The 27,656-nt window shown below is 40.5% G+C and overlaps 1 protein-coding gene across 13 annotated transcripts in view; it reads left to right on the top strand.

The window, feature by feature from the left end:
- Positions 1–27,656, top strand: part of STXBP6 (syntaxin binding protein 6) — a 239,641-nt gene that overhangs the window by 34,542 nt on the left and 177,443 nt on the right. The window contains exons 1-3 of one of the 13 annotated variants that reach the window (XM_072838075.1): positions 11,709–11,730; positions 15,557–15,677; positions 16,544–16,655. The exons of 3 other annotated variants lie outside the window; for them this stretch is intronic. In XM_072838075.1, coding sequence (XP_072694176.1) covers positions 16,586–16,655 — 70 coding nt within the window. In that variant the 5' untranslated portion in view covers positions 11,709–11,730; positions 15,557–15,677; positions 16,544–16,585. Of the gene's footprint in view, positions 1–4,387; positions 4,519–5,157; positions 5,307–5,609; positions 5,690–11,507; positions 11,820–11,885; positions 12,192–12,385; positions 12,488–15,556; positions 15,678–16,543; positions 16,656–27,656 lie in introns of those variants that run through there. 9 more of the 13 variants (XM_072838074.1, XM_072838071.1, XM_072838072.1 and 6 more) reach the window with 9 other exon arrangements.

Genomic DNA, 27,656 nt, shown 5'->3' with positions numbered 1-27,656 from the left:
TGTTGTGTGTTTTTTTTTTTTTTTTCAGCTTGTAGTTAGTTGAACCAAATTCTGCAAGAAAGCATCCTGCAGTTTTCAAGGCTGAATGACAGTGCCTTAAGCCTGGGATTCTCATTTTCCCCTCACTGAATAGTATACAAATATCTAAAAGATGGCTACTTAAAACCACTGGATTTCACGGTTCTCCATCCTCAGGGGAATCTTTATTTTGTTTCACCCTGTTGGACTGAACTTGGTAATTAGTCTTTTGTTTACCATTGCCAATAACTGCAGCTTCTCCCTGGTAATGAACAACATTAACTCATTTCCCAGGCATAGGGAAGAATTTCCATCATAAGAAAAGGATCTGTGCTTTTAGACCTGAAAAAGCTTTCAGCTGGCCTTGGCTTTCTGTCGTTAGCAGCTTTGCATAATGGACTTGAGTATTTACACATGTAAGAGGTGCCTGACAGCCTCAGGTGCCATTTGGAAAAGTGTCATCATATAGGAAGCTTGGATCGGAGCCCACATCACCATTCAGGTGCTTCATAATTACTTTGTGGCTCAGAGTGGGAATGAGGCAAAGAATAGGTGAAGGGTTTCAGTGCTCTTAGAAAAATATAGATTGCTTTTTTGGAGTAGATGTTAAATACTAAGTAAGTTTTTGTGTTTTTGAGAAAATTCGTTTTTTACTGGAGCATTGTTTGTTTTCTCAACCTTAAAAGTATCATAGTGAAATGACTTATATGTCTGCTTTAGGTGACCTGTTGCATTTAGATTTAGGTATCTGGACAGTCAGATGCCTGGGCTTTTCTAGCAAGTCATCTTATTGACTTGGCTGAAGATAGTTTTAGAATACATGGAAGTCAGTATGAGGTGGAAAGGTTGTCTTGCATGGCGATGGCACTACAATCGGTCATGTCAGAATTTTATTCTTTTGTATTTGTCAAATACAAAAGGAATTCTTTTTTTCTCTTAGTGCATGTTAAGTTCATTAGACAGACTGATCTTCATGTGGAAAGAATGCAGTGTATAATGATGCGGGCCTTGAACTTATGGCTGGGGAATGTCAGGAACTTGGGGTTCTGGTGTCACTGAGGAAAATGACCCCGCCTCTGTGTGCCTTGGTTTCCTGTTTCGAAAGTTCTGCTGTTCATAAGTGCCATGAAGTACTAGGAGGAAAGGTACTTTGTGTGTGGGGTTTTCCATAAAGCGCAGACCTAACGAAAAGGCTGGGTTAAAGGTAAGTGAATGCTTGATAAAAACACGTTTTACCTATATGTGAACTATTTATTAGTTTATGTCTCATTTATTCACTTAGGTATGAAGTAGCCCCAGGCAATTTGAATTGTGATTTAAAATTTAGGTTTTGTCCTTTTAATTCCCTTCTTTCTCTTCAGGGGCAAAGAATATAAAGGCTTGGGAAGTAGAAATTGAATTGATTTTAATTGCCTGAACAGGTTTAATAGAAGAAAAGTTTTATTGAAGTGAAAACGAAGGCTGGATTATTTTTTGTTCTTCTTCCGTATCTAATAATAGGCAACTTTGGAGTAGTCCATAAATCTCTTAGAAGTCTAAGGGAGGGTATCCATCACAAAGTAAGCCGTGACTTAACAACTCTTTGTGACAATTGCCTTGGATAAAAATCTCTATGGTGAGAACTCACAATTCCAGGAATACATTTGGAGGTGGAATCAATTATACAGATGATTCCCAAAGGATGTGAGGCTATTTCAGAATATCTTAGAAACTGAAGACCTCCCGGCTTTGCCAAATCTCAGGGAGCCATTGCTGGGAGCGGTTGTGTTTTGTACCTTTCAGGTATTTTAGGATTAATTCACAGCTGAAATTAGGCTGATGTGCAGATTAGGAATAGTCTGTCAGAATAGCATTTCTCTTTGGAGAGTGCCACTCTTTCTGGAAAAGATAAATAACAGCATTGCAGTGATTCGCAGCTGAAACAGTAGCACTCACTGTTGCTGAATTTAGGACTAGGTCATGTACAGATTTCTGGTATTTTACTTTGGTTCTAAATGCAAGGGTTTTCTTTTGCGTGCGATGTCATTTTGCTCAGAGAGCCTACATATGGGTGCTTTGGAGCCCAGTAACAAACCAGTGGGTGTAGAAAACATGCACTGCTTAGCTCAGGGTCAGAGCCAAGTAGGAGTGAATTCTCAAAGAGCGAGGTGACACTGTGGCCGTGCCCCGCCTCAGTTGGTAGAAGTGGACTTGTTGGGTTTCTGCTTCACTTAGGGAGGAGAGCTTTTCTCTGCATTTGATTACGTTACATGATACAGTGGAACCTTGACATTGGGAACTTAGGCCTGGGAAAGAAATGTGTTTTGATGATTTATGATACAGTTTTGTGTAATTTGTATGATTTGAGAGGCAAGTAGGAAAATGGAAAAGCAAAGAACCCACATGATCTGCAAATGAGATTACGAGAAAAACATTTCTAGGAAATCAAATAAGGTCCAAAGATGTATGTTTAAGTTTTAGAACTTCAAGTATTAAAACCTAGAGATCAAGAATTCTCTACTTACCAAACAACTTTGAAATTTTATTTTTTCTGCCTCCTTAACTTGATATGTTGTAAAATTTTATAGTTGTGTGAAATTATTCTCAAGTCAAAACAAGTTAACTAGAAATCATCTTAGCTGTCATCCAGCCCATCCTTTGTCCTACTTTGTATGTCATCCCAGTCCTACTGCTGAGTCCAGTAACTTGCCATGAAAGTTGTTAGTCTCAGAATTTTCTATGCCCAGCACTGGCTTCAATGCATAGTACATGCTGGCTGGCTTGTGGGCTGACGGGGGTAGTACTTACTAAAAATAAACAGACCAAAAAACCTTGAAGCAAACCTTTTGGCCAGGGTACATTTGGAGAAAGTCTTCATGCAAAGGGTGAAAAGTGTAGTGGAAAGTGTTAGAACAGCTCTTCTTTTGAGGATTTAAAAACTTTCCCATTCTTCTATGAGTTGTTAAATCCTAATGTTTACTATTCTAAAAACTTCTGATGTAAAATGTTCTGTATATATAAAAACTTTTGATGCGTTAAATATCTTTTGTTATACATTCTCAAGGCTGGGAATATCTTTTACCATTACTTTAAGAGTATTATTTAATTACTCTGAGAGTCAACAGAAGAATGAATGAGTAGGATCATTATTGCCATTTAGAGACTGTTCTCCGTATGGCAAAAGTTAAATAAAACATGGATTTTAAAATTCCATCAAGCAGTAGCTTAGCAAATTAATAAGATTTCAGTGATTTCTTTTGGCTTTCCATTTACTTGTATCAGTGTCCTTCAACAGAATTTTAAAGACTTCTTTATATTAATTACATATCATGTGTATTAATATATGTAATATGTAGTCATATACTATATAATTATAGTATAAAAAAGTGGCTTGTGAGATCTCTTTTTGAGATACTCTGTTTCAAAAGCATAATATATGTTATTTCATTTTTGTTACTGAGGAATAATTAACATCTCACATATTAATTTCAGGTGTACAACATAATGCTTTGATATTTTTTGTATATTACAAAATGATCACCACAGTAAATCTAGTTGACATTCATCACCATATGTAGTTATGAAATTTTTTTTCTTATGATGAGAACTTTTAAGATATACCTTTTTGGCAACTTTCAAATAATACAGTATTATTAACTATAGTCACCATGTTATACATGACATCTCTGTGACTAATTTTTGTAACTGGAAGTTGTACCCTTTGACCCTGTTCACTCATTTTACTCACCCTCCCCCATCCTCAGTCCCAGCAAGCATCAGTTTGCTCTCTGTATCTATGAGCTTGGGTTTTTTGTTTGCTTGTTTTTTTAGATTGCACATGTAAGTGAGATCATAGGGTATTTGTCGTTATTCTACTTGTTTTTCATAGCCTAATACCCTTAGGGTCCATTCATGTTGTCACAAATGGCAAGATTTCTTTCTTTTTAGGGTGTACTAATAGACCATTATATACATATACCACATTTTCTTTATTTCTTTATGCATTTAACCATTGAAGGGCACTTAGGTTGTTGTTTCCATATTTTGGGCTTTTGCAAATAATTTTGGCTATTGTAAATGGGGGGCGGAGGTTTACAGATATCTTTTTGAGTTAGTGTTTTCATTTTCTTCAGATAAATACCCAGGAGTGGAATTGCTGAGTCATATGGTAGTTCTCTTTTTAATTTTTTGAGCAACTCTAATATTGTTTTCCATAACAATCAGTGATTTCTTAACAACCTAAAGTAATTTATCAGAAAGTTGAGAACTTTAACTTGAACATTTTTTTTTTCTTTTCAAATGAATTGTGGCTATTTCCCATGGGTAGAGCTGGGTCTAGGATCTGATCATTTTGTTCACATGGTGCTCAGGCAAATTTGTTTCTGAAACAGAAGGAATTTCCCATCCCCCTGTCTGGCTTCATGCCTTGGGTGCTAGTGGTGGCTCCATGTGCAAGACTCTGGAGTGGAGAGGGAGCCAAGCCTGCGGATGTGCTTCTTGTTTGGTGAATGGCTGCTAAGGGTGAGTCCAATCCTGAAGATTCCTTTCTTTATTTGGGAACTTAAGATGGCATGACTATTACTTGAGTTTCTGGAAACCCTGCTCTATGACATAAAAAATGGTTTGCCATGAGACTTCTTTTTGAGATGTCCTCACTGTTTAAAAGGTATGTGAATATTCTGAAGCACTGGAGGGATAATTTATTTTATAGCTAAAATCTTCATATTTAGAGGAAAGAATATCCAAATATCCTTTTTATTTCATCCATTTCCTCCATAGACGTCTACTGAGCACTTCTAATGTAGCAGGCGATGTTTGGGATGCTGGACAACATACCCTCATAGAGCTTCCAGTGGAGGAGACAGGCACATGAATAAGCTAAACATGTCAGATGGTGATATGAGCTGTGAAGGAAATCAAAACTGGGATAGGAGTTAAGAAGAGTACTAAGGGATGAGGGACTCATGTGAAGACCGAGAGTCTTGTGCTACTTATAGTGACTTGTTGGACCAGGAATGAATAGCCTATTTCACAGGCTATTCACAGGCATGAAATAGCACAGTTCTTCATGCATTATGGCTGATAGTGCTGTCACAATCACTGCTGGCATTGTCACTGTCACAGCCAAAGTGCATTTACCCACACCTGTTAGCAAGGGTGTGTATGGAATAAGTCGGACAGCTGAGTGTCCTTAGGTGAACACATGTGGAGGACTTATTAATGACACATGAAAACAGAAGATGACTGTATTCATTCAGCAAATGTTTACGGAATGATTGTATATGCAAAGCATTGTGGAGGACAACAAGGTAAATCACATACACCTTTCCAGAAGAGCACATAATCTAGTGTTTTTGTGTGTGGTAGGTCATTTGCATGTCGGAGATTGAACATTTGAAGTGAATGATGCAAGGTCCACAATGTGCTGGTTTGTCACTTTGCCGAGATGTGGTTTTTAATCCAGTCTTCTGGGAGGCGGGTGTGCTGTACTAACCTGGGAGTGCGGTCAGCCAAGTACACAGTGTCTACATTCCAGCAGAGTGTGGTTTCTATGCAGCGATTAATATGGAAAATGCCTTTGAAGTGAAATATGCTTTTTTTGTGAAGGATTGCAAGAAGGCAGCCGGTTTCAGGTGCTGGTGATGGAAGTGCCGAGTATGACATGATGCTTCTCAGCTAGAAAATGGAATTGGTGAGCATCTCAAGGAAATACTCAGCATTTTCCAGCCTTTTTATGAGAATTTGTATACCATACTAGCATTTGTCAGCTTGGACGTGAACCCAGTTAGGAGCGCACTGTTTGAGTGAATCCTGATAAGGGCCCTCCCTCATGGACATATGGACACAGGAGAACTTATCTCCTTTATCTGGAGGTGACTGTCTTGGAGGAAGCTAAGCAAAGCTTATTTAGGAGCTGCTTCTTTAGGCCTTAATACCAGATTTTTCCCTTTCCTTCAGAAATGAAGGGTCAGTCATCTTTGTGGGAATGTCCCAGGCATTTATTATATAGATGGGATCAAAAGTTTACTGTGTAAAAATAGTTTACTGCTATATAGAAACTATACATATATATATAATGCTATATAGAAACATTTAGTACTACATAGAAATATACTACATATGGTATATATATCATACATTTATGTATGATACTGTATATTATCATGATAATATATGTAATATACATATGATAATATATACTATATATGATAATATGTATAGTATATGTATAAATACTATATTATATACTTGATACATACTTAATATGTGTATATAATATACCATACCATATATATATAAATATCGTATATATATCAAGGGCAAGCTTAGAAGAGGAAGGAAAAGCTGCAGAATACAGTGGCAGAGGCTGTTGGCTACCCACCAAGATCCATGATTTCTTCTTCCTGCGTCCACAGCAAGAATACACCTTCCAGCCTCCCTTGTGCTTGGACGCAGCCAGTGACTAAGTTCTAGCTGACAGCATGACCGTGATGAAAATGGCAGAGCCTGTCAGACTCAATCCCTGTCTCAGCGTGAAGAAGACAGACACCTCAGCCTTTCCCCACCGTGGGAGTGAGGCACCAAGTCCTGAGGTGTTTGAGCCATTATATGTTTTGGGGTCTATTTGAGCAGTGAGTAGGTTTCCCTAACTAACACCAGCGCTACATGTGGGGAATGGGAGAAGCAAAGACTATAGTGTCAGCACCTTAGTCTTCCCTGGGGATACTGAGCCCAGTTGTTCCCATCTAAATGGCTGAGTCCACACTCTTGGGTCATGATGGCTATTTTGCTTGTAGATTCCTGCTGTGTGTTTATTACTGCATCCACATCATGGCTTACAGATATCTGTGCCCGTTGGCTGTATCCCCAAGAGCTGAGGGCAGAGTTCAGGGAGTGCTAGCTGACCCCTGATTTTTCTTCCTTTCTTCTCAGATATGTTAGCACCTGCCTTGTGCGAGGGGCTACCAGGAATACCTAGAAATGAAGGAAACATGAACTGTAACCTCAAAGAGCTAACCACTCTAGTTGGCCAGATTGTTTCAAATGGGACTGTCAGCTGGAAGTAACAAAAATCCCAAGTCAAATTGCTTTAACGATAAGCATTTTTTTTCAAGAGCTGAGACATGCATAGGCTTTTGGTGCTGTTTCTCTGTGATTTTTAATCCAGTAGGATTTACCCCTGAAGTTTATTTTAGGTAATCAGCACAGAAGTCCAGTATGCAGTTCTGCCTAGTATCGCCTTCCCTCTCCTTGTGTCTATAATTTAATGTGGAACATTTAGCAGGTGGGGCCGATTGTCCAGAGCAAGTTGATCTGGTACCTTTTCCCCCTGGAATTCCGTTGAGCCGGGCCCACAGTGGGAGAGTCATCAAAGTAGTTACTTTACTGAGTATTGTGAATGGTAGGTAGTGAGGTGCAGGGAATTAGTGTGTAACCCCAGAAAATCCTGTTTGACTATATTTTAGTTTTTAGCAGATTGCATGCCTCACTTGATTTGGCCTACCACTGTGTTTCAAGTTGGAATTTGAAGATCAGCTGTGTTCTTCTTTAGCTCATTATCAATCTCTTCAGTTTGTTCTGTTATTTCCTTTGTCCTTGTTACTGCTGGCCTGTTCTTGTTACCATCTTCTGAAATCATATGCTCCTTGAAGGTAGGCACCACACTTCAGTTATCTTTGTATTCTTTTCCCAAGTCCGTTACCTGAGAGCATAGTGCAGTGCATTATATATTATGTATGTCTCAATAAATGTTTGATGAATTGATTACTTAAATTTCTTATGCTAGAAGAGCTACTAAAGCCAGTTGCATGTTTGGTGAAAAGCTGTTTCATGGCTAACATCACTTCCTGCTGCCATCGTGTTGCTGTCAATTCTTGTCATGTTCTAGCTTATTTAATTCTGTGACACTGGCCCGGCCTTAGCCAGTAACAGGAATCCCCCAGCATGAGGTTGAAGAAGGGAAGATTTTGGCATAGTGAATGGTTGCTGTGTGACTTATAGTAGGGTGTGTCTTGACCTCAAGTACCAAAAAGTACTTGTAGGGCTTATGTCTGGTGGATGATACTGAGCCACATTCCTATGATTTCTTGGCAACAGTCATCTCATGTGATATGTACTGTATTGCTCAATTTAATAAAAGAACAACAGGTTACTCTTTTTCTGCCTTGTAGCTAGGTTTGTATCTTAGGTCTTATTTGATGCACTGAGAGTTCTGGAAAAATCTTTGAAAAGAGACTCATATACATCCATAATTAGGCTTATTTCTCCTAATAAAATTACAGCTGAAATCCTTCCCTTGAGGATTTGTTATATTCCATCATAAAAGCACATGGTAATAGTGGTAACAGAACAGAAAGGTGACTTAACACAATTTAAGACACTGAAGGCAAAAAAAAAAAAAAAAGACACTGAAGGCTTTGAAAGAAGATATTTTATAGGAAGAGTGCTCCACTCTTTTTTGTGATTATGGGCATATCATTTCCTTTGAGCAACAGCGGGATTATATCAGTGTTTTCCTCCATTTTTAGAGTTAACAACTAGTCTTTCCTTCCCTGACATCTGAGAGGTGACTTTGAAAGAAGCTGGCCAGAACTTTTCTCTGATCTTGCCCTTCTCACTTCTTTTGTCAGTTTATGAATCTTTTGCCAAAAGTCATTGCAATAGAAGATCATCTTCACATCTTTGATTGGCCTTTACACATAAGAATCTATGATATGAACGTTTCAGTGCTGACTTACTTGTTACTTTACTTGGACTGCCTTTCTGAAGACAGGGGAACTGCTATTTCTTTAACAGAACTTAGAAAACTGGAAAAACTCAACTGTAGAGATTTCCTTCTTATACATTAACTTTAGAACATTTTTAAGTATTTATGTTGGAAATATGGAGCTGATTATCTTCTCCCAAAATAGTCTGTGATGATTAACAGTGAAGGAGTTAAATTTTTCTGCATTTCAATTCACTGGACTAAATTATATTATAGATATTATAGTGGCCTAAAAGTATTGGCCCAGTTTTATCTGCTTACAGGATATAGTTTTAGAGAATATCCTCACCAAGTATCAGTATTTGGGATTACAAGAAAAGCAACTAGTTTGTAATGTGAATAGTTTACTACTCTCAGTAAACTTGACTGGTGATGTAAGCCTACCTTTCGTAGTGGCTTAAATGCTATTGTTGCACATGGTAGCCTGGGAAAATAGCTAAGTGATTCTATGTGTACACTTTAGACCCAAGACCTAGCAAAAGATGCATTTTCAAATAAGGAATAATGATGAATAAGTTCAAGAAGACACTTTATTGTGAAAGATTAATACCTTCTACCTAGGGATCCCTGGGTGGCTTAGCAGATTAGCACCTGCCTTCGGCCCAGGGCATGATCCTGGTTCCAGGATCAAGTCCTGCATCAGGCTCCCTGCATGGAGCCTGCTTCTTCCTCTGCCTGTGTCTCTGCCTCTCTCTCTCTCTCTCTCTCTCTCTCTCTCTGTCTCTCTCATGAATAAATAAATAAAATCTTTAAAAAATATATACCTTCTGCCTATGTCATAATCACTGTGGTGGAAAAATAACATAAATCATTATTCTAATGGCCTACTTCCCTCACTTCCTGTCAACTGATGCAGCATGTCCCACATTAAACAAAAAATTACCAGGTATTCCAAAAGGCAAGAAAAAGCATAGTTTGGAGAAACAAAGTAACAAGCAAAAAAACCAGACTCTGATATAATAGGGATGTTAAAATTATCAGACAAGGAATTTAAAAGAACAATGTTAAGGGCTCTCATGGAAAAAGTGTAAAAGCTGCAAGAACAGATGGGCAATGTGAATAGAGAGATTCCAAGGATCAAAAGAAAATCCTGGAAATCAAAAACATAGTAATAGAAATGAAGGATACCTTTGATGGACTCATAAATAGACTTGACACTGCCAAAGAAGAAATCTGTGAACTTGAAGATTGATCAATTAAAACTTTCCAAACTGAAATGCAAAGAGAAAAAAATAATTAAAAAGACAAAACAGAACACATATTATAGCATATGTGTAGTTAGAATGCCAGAAAGAGAAGAGAGAAAGGAAAGGTAATACTTGAAGTAATGGTTGAAAACTTTGCAAAACTAGTGACAGACACCAAACCACAAATCTAGGAGGCTTAGAGATAGATACTGGAGTGTTTTTACCCTGGCACCAAATATATGATTTTTTTTTTCTGCTCAAATTCTCTAGTTCTCTGATACCAACTGGGTGTCCAGTAGTTAAAATTTAATTCTGACACCAGTTCCTGGAGTTAGCTTAGACCCCACAGGTTAAGGGCTCAGTCCCACAAGACTGTCCCCATTTCAGATGGCAGCTGCAAATAGGGTGCTCAGGCCACCCATATTTATACCCAGTCAACTATACATTTGGAGAGTCCCATGAGCCCCCCACCCCCAAATTGTATAATTTTCTGGAATAATTCACAGAACTCAGGAAAGAACTTTACTTACAATTACCAGTTTCTTATAGAGGATACAACTCAGGATCAGCAAAATGAAAGAGATGCACAGAGCAGGGTGTGCAGAATGTCCAGGGGCACCTACCATTAAGCTTCTTTTTTTTTTTTTTAAGATTTTATCTATTTATTCATGTGAGACCCAGAGAGAGAGAGAGAGAGAGAGGCAGAGACACAGGCAAAGGGAGAAGCAGGCTCCATGCAGGAGTCCGACATGGGACTCGATTCCGGGTCTCCAGGATCAGGCCCAGGGCCGAAGGTGGTGCTAAACCACCGAGCCACACAGGTTGCCCTACCATTAAGCTTCTATGCCCTTTCCAAGAGTGCCACCCTCCTAGCACATCTACTGCTCACCAATCTGGGAGTTTTCTAAATCCCATTGTTTAGGTGTTTTTATGGAGGTTTCATTACATAGGCATGATTGACTAAATCATTGGCCATCAGTGATTCAACTCAGTCTCTAACCTTTCTCATCCCTGGAGGTGAGGGGATGGAGGAGGGGAATCAGAAGAAGAAAGAACACCTTACCCTAGAGGAACAAGTAAAATAATAACAGTGGCTTGTTCATCAGAAACCATGCAGGCAAGAAGAGAATGGTGTGAAATCCTTAGTTTATTGAAAGAAAATAACTCTTTCATTATAACAACAGTATTATATTGAGTATCTGTGCTATCATCTGGGATATAAAAAAGACTAAAATAGGAATATTGCCCCAAAGGAGCTCATAAGTGGGCTAAGAAAGAAACTAATGGGATGTACAAGATATAATATTTAGTGAGTGAGAATAAAATGTAAGAATCCAAAGGGATTAGATAGGACTTGTGGGTGGAGTGTTCAAAGGAGGTGACATTTAAAAAACAATTTTTTTATAGATTTATTTATTTATTTGAGAAAGAGGGTGGGAGGGGCAGGGAGAGGGAGAGAGAATCTCAAGCAGACTCCACACTAAGCATGGAACCCCAACGTGGCACTCGATCTCAGGATTGTGAGATCACAATGTAAGCCAAAACCAAGAGTCAGACACTCAACGCCACCTAGGTACCCAGAGGTGACAGTTTTAGATTACAGAATGCCTCCTTTCTCCAAGCCCTACTATTTCCCAACAGGACTCCAGTTTAGTAATAGCAGATTGTTGCTAAAAGCTTACAAGACAGTCTCCCAGGAGCAGTACCCAGGAGAGCCCGAAGCTGAGAGGAGAGATGAAAACAGTACACTAGAGGAATTTGAATCCTCTGGCACAGCTGGTACAGCTATAACAAATCGTAAACACAGCCCAACTCCTAGCAGAGAAAACACTGTCCTATGATTGGATCTCTGAAGATAGGTGATCCAGGTGTTAAGACAAACATACTAATATGTTAGCCTGTTTTAGAGACAAGTTGCAAATGTTTTCCTGTTTATTAATCTCTGGGGACATCACCATATAAGCCTGATATAATTTCTTTAGAGTTTGTAGAATATACTTATAATTTTTTTTTAAACATCCAGATGGGTTATGCCCTGGCAGTTTATGGTCTGTGATTTGGTAACTATCAGGGAAGGATGTGAAGCCAGTGGCAAAGGCTCTTTGTCTGCCTTGTAACAACAGACTACTTGAATGTGTATCTCTCTGCATCGGCTTTTGATGAGTAGGTTCTTCTCTCCGAAGACTTAAGTGATGAATGGGCTGTGTAGATGGAAGGAGACTTAAGGCCCCTGTCTTAAAGTAAGTTACTAGCAACACATGAGATGAATAAGGATTCCTACATAAAGGACATTCTGATTGTATGCTTTTAGGAGTTATTAACTATGAAAATAAGCTGCCTTTCATATGGTATATAACTTAAAGGGCTATGTGTTCACTGTAAGAATAAGGAACACGTATAACAGGCTGAAGCATGTTTTTGGTTTCTCCCATAGGCAGTAATATTTTTGCCAATTCTTGGAAGTGGCCAAAGATGAGCATCTTAACTCTTCAATATCGAAGACTGTCATTTCAAGAATCATTCTTTGAATTTTTAGGTGTGGTAACATAGTACTGGTGCAAAATGGTTTTCTACTTAAAAAAAACAACAAAAAAACAGACCATAAAAAGGCAACTCTTTGAGGTCAGGGCCTTGATCTTAGTAATATTTGCATCCTCAGTATCTGCCATGCCTGTGACAGATGTTTATTAAATTCAAATTGTTTGGTATAATTTTGTGAGTCCTGATAGTCCAGCGCAGCCAAGCTTTGTTTATTCGTAGAGTTCTATCAAGAGGTCATAGACTCTACTCAACTAGTAGTTATTCTTCCCCAACATCCAACTTGATTGAAGGAGCTTTTGTTTTTCCTCTTAGATTAACTGGAGCTGATATTTTTTTGTAGCTATCAAGGAGCAATTTTCCTTTTATTCCCAATATTCCTGCAATCTTTAGATCAACCACCAAAAAGCCCAATTAAGAGCTCACTTCTCATCTCCAACTCAAGCTTAAGAAGATATTATTTTGACATTATTGAGAGAAATTGATTTTTGCTTAAAAGAACCTCCCCCACTTCCTTGACAACTTTTTACATGATGATCAGCCCCATTAATAACCTACAAAATGCACATTTTAGTAACATGCCATTTTTCACTTAATCAATTGGCAAAGACTACTAAGACTGATAGCACTCAATAGTGCACAGGAAAAAGGTAATCTCATACACTCAGGGTGGAGGATTAATTACCATTAGTACAATACTGTGGAAGGGTATTGCACATACCTATCAAAATTCTAAATATGCATCGATTTCTAGCAACTCCTTCATAAGTATTTGCACTGATGCATAATGGATGTCTGTTGTATTTTTTTTTTTACCTTTGAAAAGTGGAAGAGTGTGAATATCCATCAATAGGACGGTGGTCAAATATGACACGCTTGTATAAAGAAATAGCATATTAAACATTTTTTCAGCCCAAAAAGAAGTTGTAGTACTTATAACATCTCAACATAATTTTTTTTTCTTTGTGTGAATTATATATTCATAGGAAGAAGTCTAGAATGTACAACATGCTATTATCTCCAAAGGGTGGGTTGATAGGAGCCTTTTATTTTCTACTCTGTACAGTTTTATGATGCTTTTGTAATTAAAAGAATTATAACTATTTAACAATATATGTGTAGTGCTTCTTAGGCATGGTACATTCCACTCTGGTTTGGGTATACAACGATACATGATAATGAGATTTGATACTGATCTCAAGGAGTTTATGGTCTAGTCAGTGAACACAGGAAAACAAATACATCCCATAGTATCTTGTGGGTCCTCTGATAGAAGCTGCAAAATGTTCAGTAGAATTAAGGGTTAGTTTGATTCGATGGGGAAGGAAGAATTGGGTAGAGAAGGGAGAAAGAAAGCAGCCATAGAGGGGGTTTGAGCCGAATCGTGAAAGATACGCGATTTGATCTGGAGTATGAGAAGTGAGTAGATGGCAGAGGGAACAAGGGAGAGTAAAGGTGTGGATGATGGTGTCAGGTGGGCATATGGAAAGTACCAGAAGGTATACTGACTGCAGTAAGTGAGTACCTATAGAGGTCGGTGTCCTTATGGGAGAGAGGGTGAGGACCATGCACAGGGAGAAGAGGGGACAGGATTCTGGCCTGTGAGTCTGGAAGTTGCTCCTTCCTGCTTCTGCCCCGGGGATTCTGTGCAAGTTTAGATAAAGTCACTTCCCCTTTGTGGGCCTCAGTTTCCTAATCCATTCACTGAAAGTGTTGGACTAGATCAGTGACCTCCTGTGCTTGTTTTTACTTTTTCCTTTTTGTCTTTAGAAATAGAACCTTATAGTCGAAGAAATCCTACTTTATCTTAGGAGCAAATACAACAGACAAAAGTGGAGCTGTGAGCTGTTGTAGTTGGCAGGTGGAAGGTAATGATGAGGCTTCCACCTGTGCATCCTCAGAGGCTTCTCTGGGGGCTCAGGGAGAGTGCTAATAGGAAACCCTGGCCTAGCAGAAAAGGAGAGCCCTGTGTCACTCAGGACAGTGACTGTGTCACAAAGCTATTTTAAAGTCCCCTCTTCCTTCACCCTTAGATGTGTTTCCATCTTGGCCTAATGTCTTCCTGCCCCAGGTTCTGCCGCACATCCATGTTCTGCGTCATCTCTCATCACACCTATAGTGTTTCTCTCTCCTTCATGCCCATCTTCTTGCCATTCTTCCTCTCTCATAGCTCTGATTCCTTCTTGATTTTTTTTTCAATTTTCTTTAATTCGTGTGAACAGGCTGGCCTTTTCCAGGACACCACAGAAATTACAATGGGTAACACTTACCAAGTGCCCATTGTGGATGCCATTCTAAACATTTTGAGTAAATTATCTCATTTCATCCTCATGACAGATGTTAATTGTGAGGCAGGTGTTAATATCAATATTATTTTATTATTTTTACATTTGTATAAAATATACACTTGTATATGTCTATATATATATATATTATATATATATATATTATTTTATAGATGAGGAGACCAACACAGGCACAAAGAGGCAAATCATGTGAGAAGGTCAAAGAGAAAAAGTCATCAAAGCTGTGACTTTGAGCATAGGCAAGCTGGCTCCAAAGCACTGCCACTTAACCATGACCTGAACTTTTTTACTCTGACATTTTTAGCTGTTGGTTCTCAGGAAGGGTGTCCTCCAAGTCATTCAGGTATCTTTGTGCACTCTGGGGCTGTCTCTGCTCCCTTGCTCTCCATGTCCCCCTCCTTTCCTTTTTTGAAAAGAGAGAAGCAAGGAAGGCTTGTGTGATGCCAGGAATGAGACAGTTAAGATTTAGCTGAAACTCACAAGAGAAATGGCTTGGGGACTCTTGTTATAAATGGATTTCTGGGGATGTGACTGGAGAATCGAGGCTGAGAGATTGTGGGTAGAGCAAGCCCACTTAAGCCGATGTAGCCTATTTACCGAGGAACTTGGTGTGAGTTGGGAAAACAGAAAGGGGCAGGGGCAGGCATTTGCTCCATTGTCAAAATTAAGAGATAGAATATTGTTCCCATTTTTTTGTCATTACTTTTCTTCCCTGAAAATCTAAACCACTTTAGAGAATGATTTCTTCTTTTGTGTTGCAGTGCTATTTTAACCGAACCAGGGTAGTCTTAATATAATCACCTGGAAATAAAGACGGAGAAATCGGTGCCATCATTGATTTGTGCTAAGTATATTGTTGTTACCAAGAGATCAAGGAAAAAGGTAAATGATTAACGAAATTCAGGACTAAAACCTTTGAGCTGTAAAATGTTGCTACGTTTGCTCAGCAGAAACAAGTCAACTAACTGGCTGAGAAGCATCAAAAAACATTAACCTAGAAGCTTTTGGCCAATGTTTGACTTATTTCATCATAAATAAATTTCAAGTATAGGTTTTGAGAAGTAAAATTCACATGAATAGGTGATTGCTACCCATGAATTTATAAAACTGTAGGAAAACTTAGCCTTTCTCTATTTGGAGTGAGAGAAGAATGGGTTCCAAATATGGAAACACATGTCTAATTTATATAGTAAACCTACATAGAGATCAATATAAAGATTTTCACCTTATCAAAGCACTTTCTTTTCTACTTATTGTGTTCTGAAAATAATATTCAGATTTATAACATACTTGGTTTAAGCAGTTTCTAAAATCTGGTGTATGTGAGATTTTTGAAAGGAAAGCAATATAGTAAGTTTATTGGGATCTCAGTATACATTTTATTTCAGAACAGATGTTGGAAACAGGCTAGGCCTTCTAAAAGGAGAGAATATGAGCTGATAAATATCCAAGGAAGTTTAGGTGCTATATTTCTAAGTTTTATCTAGGTGGTTGGCTTATGGATAAATCCCAGAGATAGAAGTTTTATTCCCAAGAAGCTTACTATCCAAGAGCTGCTTGAGAATTTGGACATTCCTAAAAGAAAAATAAATCTTTCTATTTTGTTAGGGAGTCCATATTTTCTGTAAAATTTCTACAGTGCCAGAAATTGCATCTAATGGCTCAGTACAAAATCCTCTCTTCTTAAAGAAGCATTTCCAGATCTCCCGTGTGGGAATTAATCTGTACTTTCTCACTCATGGATTCAGGCATTCATTCAACAAACTATTACTGAACACCTACTATGTGAGATGAAAACTGTGAGCAAGTTAAACATACTGCTTGTCTTCTCAGAAGTCATGGTTTTGTGGAGAATACGGAGTAAGTAGTCAGAGTTAATAGGCAAGTATCATTACTGCTATACTGTGTGCATGCATATCTGGGGAAGCTTTTTAGAATGCTTTCTAAACTAAGCAGAAGTTAACTAGGTGAACAGGGATTAGGGGCACGATATACTCAAGTGGAGAACGAGCTTCCTGAAGGGAGTGAAAGAGGCACAGTGGTTCTCAGATGGAAAGGAGCTTAGAAGGGGTGAGTGTTGGACCATGAGGGAGGGAGGAAGTAGTGGTCAGAAGAGAACCTAGAGAGAGAAATAGTGGCTCTAGAACTCTGAGAACCTCATCAAACCCGCTCTCCTGAGATGGCAGTGGTGAGCCATTGAGGTGGTGGCAGATGTTCTACAAAAATCACAGTAGTTACTATGTACAGAACCTACTGAAGGGAGGCATGAGGTCATCATCATCCAAGGTCAAAGGGGTAAGCAGCCCAATCTCAGATACTATTTCTAGGGTTTATCTCTTGTGTCAGTCAGGGTCCAGTCAGAAAATAGACACAATGCCAATATTTCCAGTTGGACACATAGGGCTTTCTAGGGCTGAGGGAGTAGTGAGTAGTGGAAGCAGAAGGAACCTAGAGATTAGTGACTTCAGGATGCAGCCACCATCCCTGGGGCTGGAAGAACAAAATAGCATGAATGTGGTTAACTAAACCTAGAAGATCAGAGTGGAGACCACCATAGAACTGCCAAGGAGGTGATTGGACCTCTGGGTAGGGATTGCCTTATGGCTGGTATTCCAGTCATCAAGAGGGGTTCATGGCTGGTACACAGTGCTAAAAGCATGGGGAACTAAAGCTATCTGCTGCTGCAGAGTCTGAAAGGAGCTGAGAAACAGGAAGAGTTCCTTCTCCCCACTTCTGCCCTCCAGTTTCCTGCCCGTGGCTCCCACTGGCAGAATTTAACAAGAAGCCAGTTGCAAGGGAGTCTGGGACATGTGGTTTGCAGACTTCTAGCTCCAGCATCACAGAGCAGAATACAAAAGGGTGGGCTTGGGCCGAGACAGACAGAGGTGAAGGCAGCCCACCTTAGGACCAGGACAGGAGAGAAAAAGAAGTGTGTAGATGTGGAGAGATTTACAACCTAGAATTGAACAGAATTTGGTAAGGGAAGAGGGGAGAGATCAGAGGGGATAAGGAGGCAGAGGAGTTAAGGAAGAAGCTTGCATCTCTGACGTAGGCAGGTGGTGGTGCCCTTTACCAAGATAGGAATGAAGGACTGAAACTGTTTAGGGGAAGATGATCCACGTGGTTTGGGACTTGCTGAGTTTGAGGTGCCTGTGGCTCCTCTGGGTAGAAGCTCACTACATCTGGTCCGAAGATGTAGATGTCTGCTTTCAGCCTATAGATGGTACTTGAAGTTTAGGAATGAATGAGGTTACCAACGGAGCCTAGATAATGCAGAGAGGAGTGCATTGGGCACAACCCAGAGGAACAACGACATTTTAGGAAAGAGCAGAAGTAGTGGAGAAGTTTGTGAAGGAGACTGAGGTGGGGGAGGGAGGGGTGGCCAGAGAAGTTGGAAGAAAGCCAGAGTGCACTAGGATGCCCTGTAATGTGCCAGACACGGGGATAAAGCTATGCACTGTGCACCCATGGTACAAAAGGGGAGCACCCAACGCAGCCTGGAGAGAAGCACTTGGAGGAGGCCAAACCATACTGGGAGGAGGCCACCAAGTGCCCAGGGCACCACAGTGGCACCGTGGAGCTGGCAGCAGATGTAGAGGACGAGTGGAGATGCAGGGGTGGTCAGCCAGCTCTCGAGCCAGAAGTCCTGTGCAAGGAGGAGGGCCCTCAAGGCTGGGCCGTCATGAGGACAAGGCCCTTCTGAGAGATCTACTTGTCTGTTACCAAGTTTGTCCTCTAGGCATTCCTTTTTTTTTTTTTTTAATGGCATATTTAGTGTGGTTTGATTTTGTGGGAATCATAACCTTGAATTGGTTGATTTTATTTCCCCCCCTTACATAAAGTACAGAAGTCATCTTACATTAATACATCTTTTGACTGGACTTATCTTGCCTTTAGGGGCAATAAAAGCTCAGTGAGCTGAGCATCTAACACAGGCAAGGAGAGTTCTCTGTATTTAAAACTCTGAAGTTGTGGTCACTCTTCTGTTCATGCCTCTCAGAAACAACAAATTACAAGTTGACATTGATCTGACTGTGCTCTAGTGACCTGTGGGAATTGATTTGGGCAGGTGTTAGGCCCAAAGACAGTGAGACAAATACATACTGATTTTAAGTTATTTGCCAGGGTTCATTGCTTTCATTTGTTTGTTTGTTTGTTTTTTTTGTTTTTTTTTTGTTGTTGTTGTTGTTGTTAACAAGTTACGACAACTCCTTTCATGTAGGGAAAATAGGAGTTTTTCATAATCCTACATATGAATTGGAAACAAGTGGGCCCAGGCAGCTCTGGATGCTCCTCCCCACCTGTGCTCCATATCTACACTGCCCTTTCCTCAATCTTCAGATCCGCTTTTGCTTCTTTGTGATCTGTCTTCTCCTCTCAGCCTCTTTCTACATCATAACTGACACTTAAAGCTTCAGTTCCCACTGCTTTTTGGGGCATTAGCTCAGTTTCCTTTCACAATCTGGTCAAGGGCCCCACCTGTTCTGCTCAGCCTGGACTGGGGATGTGTACCCATGTAGTTCACAAAAGCAGGAGATTGGGTAGCTCCCCTCAGGACAAAGCGAGAAGCAAGGAGTCCTGAGGTGTGACCTATCCTGTACATCTCTTCTGTGCCTGACCCATAACTCATTTCCTATACCCCGTACCAAAGATTCTCTCTTTGAAAGTAATCTCCCTGTAGGTAAAACTACACATTCACTTATTCTTTCTCTGACAGGAAGCATCCCAAAGTCATAAATGCTACCTGAGAAGCATCCAGTGGGCCACTTAAAAAGCATCATCCAATCTGAATCCACAATTCTCAGTGATGTCCATTCATTTGAGCCATTCCATAACCCATGGACACAGCACTGACACAGCCTATGTACAGTGGTGGCACTCTTAATGTCATGTTTTAAGAGGAGAAGAAATTTCCATCTCTGAATCTAGCTGTAAGAAAGACACATCATGCATTGGTCCCTGGCTCAGCCTACACTCTGTCGAGTAGAACAGAGCCCACATCTGGTGATGGGTGGCCGGCCTCCTTCCTGGCATTCTAGGCCAGATGCTTGGAAATAGTAAGGTTTATTGGAAGAACCCTGACTCCTAAACCCTTGGCTTGTTGCCTCTCCTCTTTTACCATGAAATGAGTTCCGTGATCTGTAAACAACTACTCTCCAGTTGTCTGTTGGGTGTAGCTTCTGTTTTCTTCCTGTGCCTTTCCTTGTTAAAATCTGGTTATGGAGAGGTTTTTGATTGATTTGTGGGGTTTTTTTTAATGAATTCTGCAGTAGTTAATGATGTGATATAGAATAGAAATATCAGCTCAGTGGATGCATCTCAAACCAGAATCTTTTTGGATTTTTTTTCCCTTCAACCCTTGTTAAGAATTTTGAGCACTCTAATTTTGTAATAGAGTAGGTATCTATGGGGCTTGGATTCTGTAATCAAGCTTGTTTATTTCTGAGCTTTCTTTCTTGGCTAATTTCCATGTGGTTTCTAAGTTAATTGCGTAGGGGAAAAAACCAAAATTTAGTTTTCGGCAGTGTATTGACATGACTTTGGCATTTGCATTTAATCATTTGCACTTCTTCTATCTCGGTAAGTACAGTGAACTGTCTTTATATTTACATACCATTGAGAACTGTAAGATAAATGAGGAGTAGAATTAGAATAGAGGAAATCAGCATAGTCATTTCATAAATAAGCATCCAGGAGCACTGCAGCCATCAACCAACACCATCTAACTTCAAAGTAAGGCATTGGAGCTTTTTGTTTTGTTTTAACATATGTTATTTAACTAGTCTTTTTTTTTTTTTTTAATTTTATTTATTTATGATAGTCACATAGAGAGAGAGAGAGAGAGGCAGAGACACAGGCAGAGGGAGAAGCAGGCTCCATGCACCGGGAGCCCGATGTGGGATTCGATCCCGGGTCTCCAGGATCGCGCCCTGGGCCAAAGGCAGGCGCCAAACCGCTGCGCCACCCAGGGATCCCTATTTAACTAGTCTTAATTTAGCCAGTAAAAATTCCTGATTCCTATCCCTCTTTCTCTTCACTGTGTCCCAGCTTTGTCTAGATTGGGTTGAGCTTACCCAGAGAGAAGCCATTCAATTCACCATACGACTATCTAGAACCATAGGGAGATTTCTGTGTTAGAGGAGAGCACACACAGGACCCATATACAGAATTAACAGACCAATTATGGTAGGTATTACGTTTAGGGAAGAAAAGAGATGGTGATTGTCCCAGGAATGATCCTTTGGCATTGTGCAATTATTAGTCTCTAGGTATTTTTGAGATGAACACAGAAATCTAAGAAATCTGCATGGACTATGAGAGATTAGATATAAAAGTTCTTTTAAAAAAACAAAATGCACGTCTTAATGTTTGAACTTTCCATATGAACCAGTGTCCTTAAGAGAGCAGTGGTTATTGAGAGCCACTCAGAGGTCCAGAACTCCTTCCAGCATAGTCTCCTGACCATGCCCACTCTGCTGTTTCTCCATGTGCAGTGATTATCTGAGTTCTAGCACAGACGTGGAACATGATAGTTAGCCAATGAAATGTCTGGTAGAAAGGATGAGAACATAAATAGGTGACGTTTCCAGCCTTCAACTTTCTGCAGAACACTGATTCTTTTTTTTTTTTTAAAAAGATTTTATTTTTTATTTATTCATGAGAGACACAGAGTGAGAGAGAGGCAGAGACACAGGCAGAGGGAGAAACAGGCCCCATGCAGGGAGCCCGATGTGGGACTCGATACTGGGTCTCCAGGATCACACCCTGGGCTGCAGGTGGCACTAAACCGCTGCGCCACCGGAGCTGCCCAGAACACGGATTCTTGAAGGTTCATAGAGATTCATAGAGATTAAACAGGACATCAAGGAAAGCAAACTACTAGGCTGGTGTTTTAAGAATACCAAAAGAGTAGATGAATATGCATCTTTGCCTTTGTGTTCCATTTTCTTAGGGTAAGTTCTTAGGAGCAGAATTGCTGTTCTGCCTATTTCCAGAGCTTTTGATAAGTTTAACTGAAGTATGCTCCAGAAGGCTATGCCAGTTGGCTGTATACAAAACGGGCTGTGTCCCCACCCTCCACCTTATTTGTACCTGTGTCTCCAGAGCCTGGTTGGTGGCACTTTCTCAGAGCAGTTGACTTGGCAGGGGTCAAGGTGTGTGTGTCAGAATGCAAAGTGTTTATTAAAATTTCTAAGATGACAATGTGATAAGAATATTTGGCTTGTTTTTGTTTATTTTGATGCTTTTGGCTTAATTCCCCCAAATTCATGTGATGATTTCTCGATCTCTGCTTCAATCTCCCATTGAACAGTACCTTTTTAAAAACAAAACTGTGTTCTTCCTTCCTTACACATTTTTACAACTTTCCCAAGCATGCTAATAAATTTAGTATCTACACCATGTTCTTTATAGTCAATAACCAGAAAGAAATAAATTAGTGGGGCAGCCTAGGTGGCTCAGTGGTTTAGCGCCGCCTTCAGCCCAGGGAGTCCCAGGATCGAGTCCCACGTCGGGCTCCCAGCATGGAGCCTCCTTCTCCCTCTGCCTCTCTCTCTGTCTCTGTTTCTCTCATGAATAAATAAATAAAATCTTTAAAAAAATAAAAAATAAAAATTTTTATAAGTCCAGAAATAAAATTATTTCTGGACTTAAGAAATAAGGGCATTTTGGATTAAAGTCATTTGACATTATTAAGTCTCAGACTGGACCAAAAAAAATAGGGAGTTGGGGCGGGGGGGAACTGATGAATTTGGGGACAGATTATAGAGATGGTAACAGTGGAAGGGGCTGTAGGTTTAATGTTGCCAGATCCTCCCAATTTTCAAGAGAAATTTGTTTTACATAAAATATATATTTGTTAAATGTGCATGGGCCTAGAAAACTTATTTTTGCAAACTACCCATTTATGACCTCAGGTCTGTCCACACCTACTTCAGTTAACAGGTGCAGGGATGAACATTTTAAAAGTAAAAAGTTGGGCACCTGGGTGGCTCTGTGGTTGAGCATCTGCCTTTGGCTCAGGGTGTGATCCCTGGGTCCTGGGATTGAGTCCCACATCGGGCTCCCCAAAGGGAGCCTACTCCTCCCTCTGCCTATGTCTCTGCCTCTCTCTGTGTGTGTCTCATGAATAAATAAGTAAAATATTAAAAATAATAGTAATAAAAGTAAAAAATTTTTCTTTCACCTCCCACCTCCTCCCCCCCTGCAGCCATGGACAGTTGAGGAGTTTATATTTGTCTCAAATACCTTTTTCCTGCGGCAGCTTCCCTGTGACCATTTCTTTCTTTTTTCCCTGTACTTGTACCCAGAGCTTCCTCTTGCTGTCCTGTGAGTGTGATCAGAGGTCTGTCCAGAAATGTGTCCCTGCGATGACCTCTGCACTCACCATAGGTCAGGGCGTGTCTGTCTCCCAGCTGTAGCAGTCTGGGACACATCCCTTGGGCAGATCACAGGTGGAGGCCAAGGCCTTGACCTAGGCCAAGGTTCTAGGTCATTCATTCAGAGACAACAGCTTCTGTGGCTTTCCATGGCAGTGGGTCTCGGTGTATAATCCATGTAGGCAGACCTAATTAAATTCTTTAATTACATTTCGAGGGCAGGCTTAACAGAGTTAAGTATCTCCCAATCACCAGCCTCTGAAGGATTAAAGTAGCTGGCTCTTCTGCTGCTTCGGAATGGCGGCTTTACATTCCTCATTTAGTCTGGGGGCTGCCCGTTTCCCTGGTCTTTCTTCTTGACTATTTTTACTTCGAATATGTTTGATTTGCCTGTAATGTCCATCTCTTGCACAGATCCCATGTCACGGTAATTACTCAGTAAATGTGTGTTGAATGAAGGAGGACAGGTACTGTCCCTAGTTGAAATTTCTTTGTCACCTCTGATGATCAAGAACAGCATGTGCCAGAACAGAAATATTCATCAGAGCCAGATAAACATCCTCCTAGAAGGTCTGAAGAGCTTTGGCTCTATATTATTTGATTTCCTTGTCTGATAGTTAGTGGTGAATGATAGTACTACTATTCTTTATCCCTCATGTTTAATGGCTGAACCCACAGGACCTGTATAAATTGATTTTCTTTCAACTGCTGCATTGATCTCTTTATTTGTTGCTTTTCCTCACCCACTAGAATGTAAGCTCCATGAGGGGAGGGATTATGTTGATGGTGTTCCCTTCAGTGTCTGGGTCAGTGCTGCATATTGAGTGAGGGAGCCTGGTCTTATCTCAGCTCTGATCTTTGTGTCTTTTCTTGCTTTGCTTTGCTTTGCTTGCTTGCTGTCTTTCTTTCTTTCTTTCTTTTTTTTTTTTTTTTAATGTCTACACAGTTCCTCATCTCCCTTGGGTTATGAAACTCCCATCTACATTGGGCCAGATATAAGTTAGCTCAGTCATTATCTTCCTGCTTAAGCTGGCAGGCAGTTCCATATTCCAAGAGGGGCACAGTTGAAACAGGATTGTGGGAGGAAAATTCTTCCGTCTCCTGGCCAAGTCCAGCAGAGTAATCAAGGTAGGTCCCTTCTCTGAGCCTTGTTCTCTTTACCTGTCAAGGAGAGACAGTACCTCCCTACCTCCCTCACAAGATGGGAAGGTACCATTTGAGGAAAGCTTTGTAGAATGCACTGTGATGTGCATATGTTTTTGCAGGTGTAAACCGACATGTTTACATGCTTCTCTGCCTTTCAAGGACCAGGACACCCCAGGTGTGAGCAGGCTGACCCAAGGAGCTGATTTTCTAACCTCTTCCTTCTACACGACATTCTTGTGAAGTGGGTGATGCTCTCCCATTTTAAAGATGAAAATAAAGAGAGATGTCTGGGTAGCTCAGATTGTTAAGTGTGCAACTCTTGGTTTCAGCTCAGGTTGTGATCTGAGGGTCCTGAGATCAAGACCACATGGGACTCTGTACTGAGCATAGAGCCTGCTTGAGATTCTCTCCCTCTGCCTCTCCCACTCATGCGCACTCTCTCTCTCTCTCTGAAATAAAATCTTTTTTTAAAAAGATGAAGATGACAATTCTCAGAGATACAGAATTTTACTCAGAATAATTGACAAAGTAAAGGCAAAAGCAAAGCTTAGACACAGATCATCTGATGACAAATCTAGCCTTCTTTTCAACACCTAGCATCCGTGAGATTGGAGCTTGAGAGAAATGGCCATTGTGCCTTGACCCCAGATTCTGTATGGTGAGCCTGATCATATGTGTTTTGAACATCTCTGTAATTTGTTAATGTGTGATACCATAAGCTTGTACTAGTATTAGTCTGAGTTAATACTAGAGTCATATTCAATTGATAGATTTTTCTTCCATATGAAACACTGCACAACTAGTTAGATCAGAAGTTAGTTATTTTTTGGAACATGCTGATTAAAAAAGGGATTGACAATGAATGACAGAAGAGCTGATTGAATGGAGCAGAGCCTGCATTTACATGTGGACCTTGAGTCTGACCTGGATTTGCAGGCTATCCTGTGGCATCCCAATAGATAGAGCAGGACACCTGCCTACCTACCCCTTCCTCCCACCTGAGGTTTCACCATTGATTGGGTAGTGGATCCTCACCAAGGTGATCTATTTTATCACTCTCAGGGAGTCTCAAGGGAACCTGTAAAGATTCTTCAGTTACCCAGCAGGACCTTGTGCAGCTGCATGTGGAAATCAGAATAATTCCGGCATTTCTGAGAGTATTTTAATAGAGCACTGATTACAGATTGCAGGCACCTGGTGGTGTTTTTGTACTGAGTCTGAAGGGTGCAGTTCCGAAGACCAGAACTGGTCTTGACAGATTCCGATTTTCCTATTCTGTTGTTTCCCTGAGCCTGGAGGAGGTACTAAGAAACTCTCACAGCAGTTAATCCAGACTCTTGGCATGGTTAACATGTGCTTTCAGGAGACAACTAATGCCAGAGCATTAATTCCCAGGCTGATAATGGACATATGACTTTGCCCAGGGTGTGTTCTCCTTCCAGTGGCTCAGCACTGAGACTGGAAGAGGGGCTCCTGTTAGTTGGAGTCAGCACCGAGCCCTGTAGCTTGGAACTTGGCCAAAACTATTCTTGCTTCTTGGACTGTCTCAGGCTGTTCCACCTGGGCTGGCCATCATTGCTTTGGGCCTTGACAGCCAAATGACAGAGCATAATTATGAAAGTCAAGAGAATGAAAGGTGATAGCCAGAAGTTGAGGTTTTGAAATCAATGAGAAGTATTCTAGTCCAATACTTAATTTCATGCCAATTCATAAGAAAAAGAATGAATTTGAGAAGAATCCTCACTATGATAGATCAGATTTTTTTCTCTCTCTCTCCAGCTCCCTCCTGGCATTCCATGTACTCTCACCTTCCACAAACTTGGGACGATTCTGATAACTTTACTTGAAAGATCATTGTGGCAAAGCAGAGAGCAGTGGCCAACTCTAGTCGTGGCCTTGCTCTGATTTGGGAATTTCGCTCTGGACTTCAGCTTTCTTATGATTTAAGGGAGAGAAATGGTGTGCTGGACCATCACTAAGATCACTTCAGCTATGACCTGTTTTAAGCTTAAGAATGCTGGGGTACAAGCTTGTGCAGGCCTTTCAACCGAAGTCTGAGCTGCTGGCAGGTGGGGCCCCAAAAGATGTCAAGGAACAGTTGCTGTTTGGTACATTTGGAAGGTCTTCCTGAGATCCTTCTCAGTCTAGACAAGTGGATGGAATTCCCCTTGCCAATCTTTTCATTTTGTGAAGGCCCCAGGGCATTGCTGTTAGGGAGGCACTAAGGTTTCTCAGAGACTGGCCACAAAAAATAGAAGGCACAGAAAGAGTATGGGGAAGGAGGCCACAAGAAGGGTCCAAGTTGTGCTTCTGAAATGCCAGAGGGGGGTAATACAGCAAAGGAAGTGGAATGAGGAGTTTCCCTTGAGAACCAGCAGAAACCTTTGAAATATGTGCCTTTCATATTTAAACCTTTTCCGGTTTGGGAAATAGCCTACAAGGTTCATAAAACTGCCTTGTGGCAGCTATCCAAGACCCTCTTGGGAGTGGACTCCTGTTGTAAATTGCTGGTCTCTGAAGGAGGGTAGTGAGAAGCTGTGATGAGACTTTGGTGGACATTGTCCTGTTTACGGAGACAGACCTATTGTAGACTCTCAGCTGCCGTATTACCAACTCCCCAGGTTTTTATTTGTGGAATCAAAACAAGCTCTATTCTAACTAGATTACGTGATCCTCTTTGCCAACTACACAGCATGATATGTAAAACCGAGATGAACAGATATCCAGAAAGAATGACTTCAAACTACAGCCTGATTCATTACCTTTGTGGGGGCTGGACAGAGATGATAACAGTATTTTGTCCACCACAAAGCAGGGCTGATCAGAGGTAAAACGGTGAAGGAGATGAACTTTTGATTTACCTAGAATGCATTTCTGCCTCACTTTTCCCAACCTTTCTAATTTATTCAGTGAGATAGTGAGGAAGAGCAAAGATTCCTAGAATCATGCTTCCTAGGTTCAAGTCCCTGCTCTGCCTTTTAAAGCTATGTGAATTACAGCTGTAGAGTTAAGCTTTACTTAACTACTCTGAGCCTTAGTGTCCTTTTTTTGTAAAATCAAATCTTGCCCTTCACCCCCCAGTACAGACATACTGATGAGGATTTTCAAATACCAAGGTCTCATATCCAGGTGTTTGCATCTCATGTCAGAATTTGAGGTAGCGGCTGGGGAAAGCTTTTGGAGGCTCAGCAGGAATCTTTCCAGCACTGGTCAAATTATACTGCACAGGCACATAGTTATGAAGTTGACCATTGGGGAGACCAATTAACATTAAAATTACAGTCCTTGGCAGACCCTTGTGAGATGGAAGAGTTGAATGATCTTATTGAAAATCTTG

The sequence above is a fragment of the Canis lupus genome, chromosome 9 (assembly GCF_048164855.1).
Source record: "Canis lupus baileyi chromosome 9, mCanLup2.hap1, whole genome shotgun sequence".
Classification (NCBI taxonomy): domain Eukaryota; kingdom Metazoa; phylum Chordata; class Mammalia; order Carnivora; family Canidae; genus Canis; species Canis lupus.
Note: the sequence above shows the minus strand (reverse complement) of the source record. Positions and strands in the feature narration are given on the sequence as shown.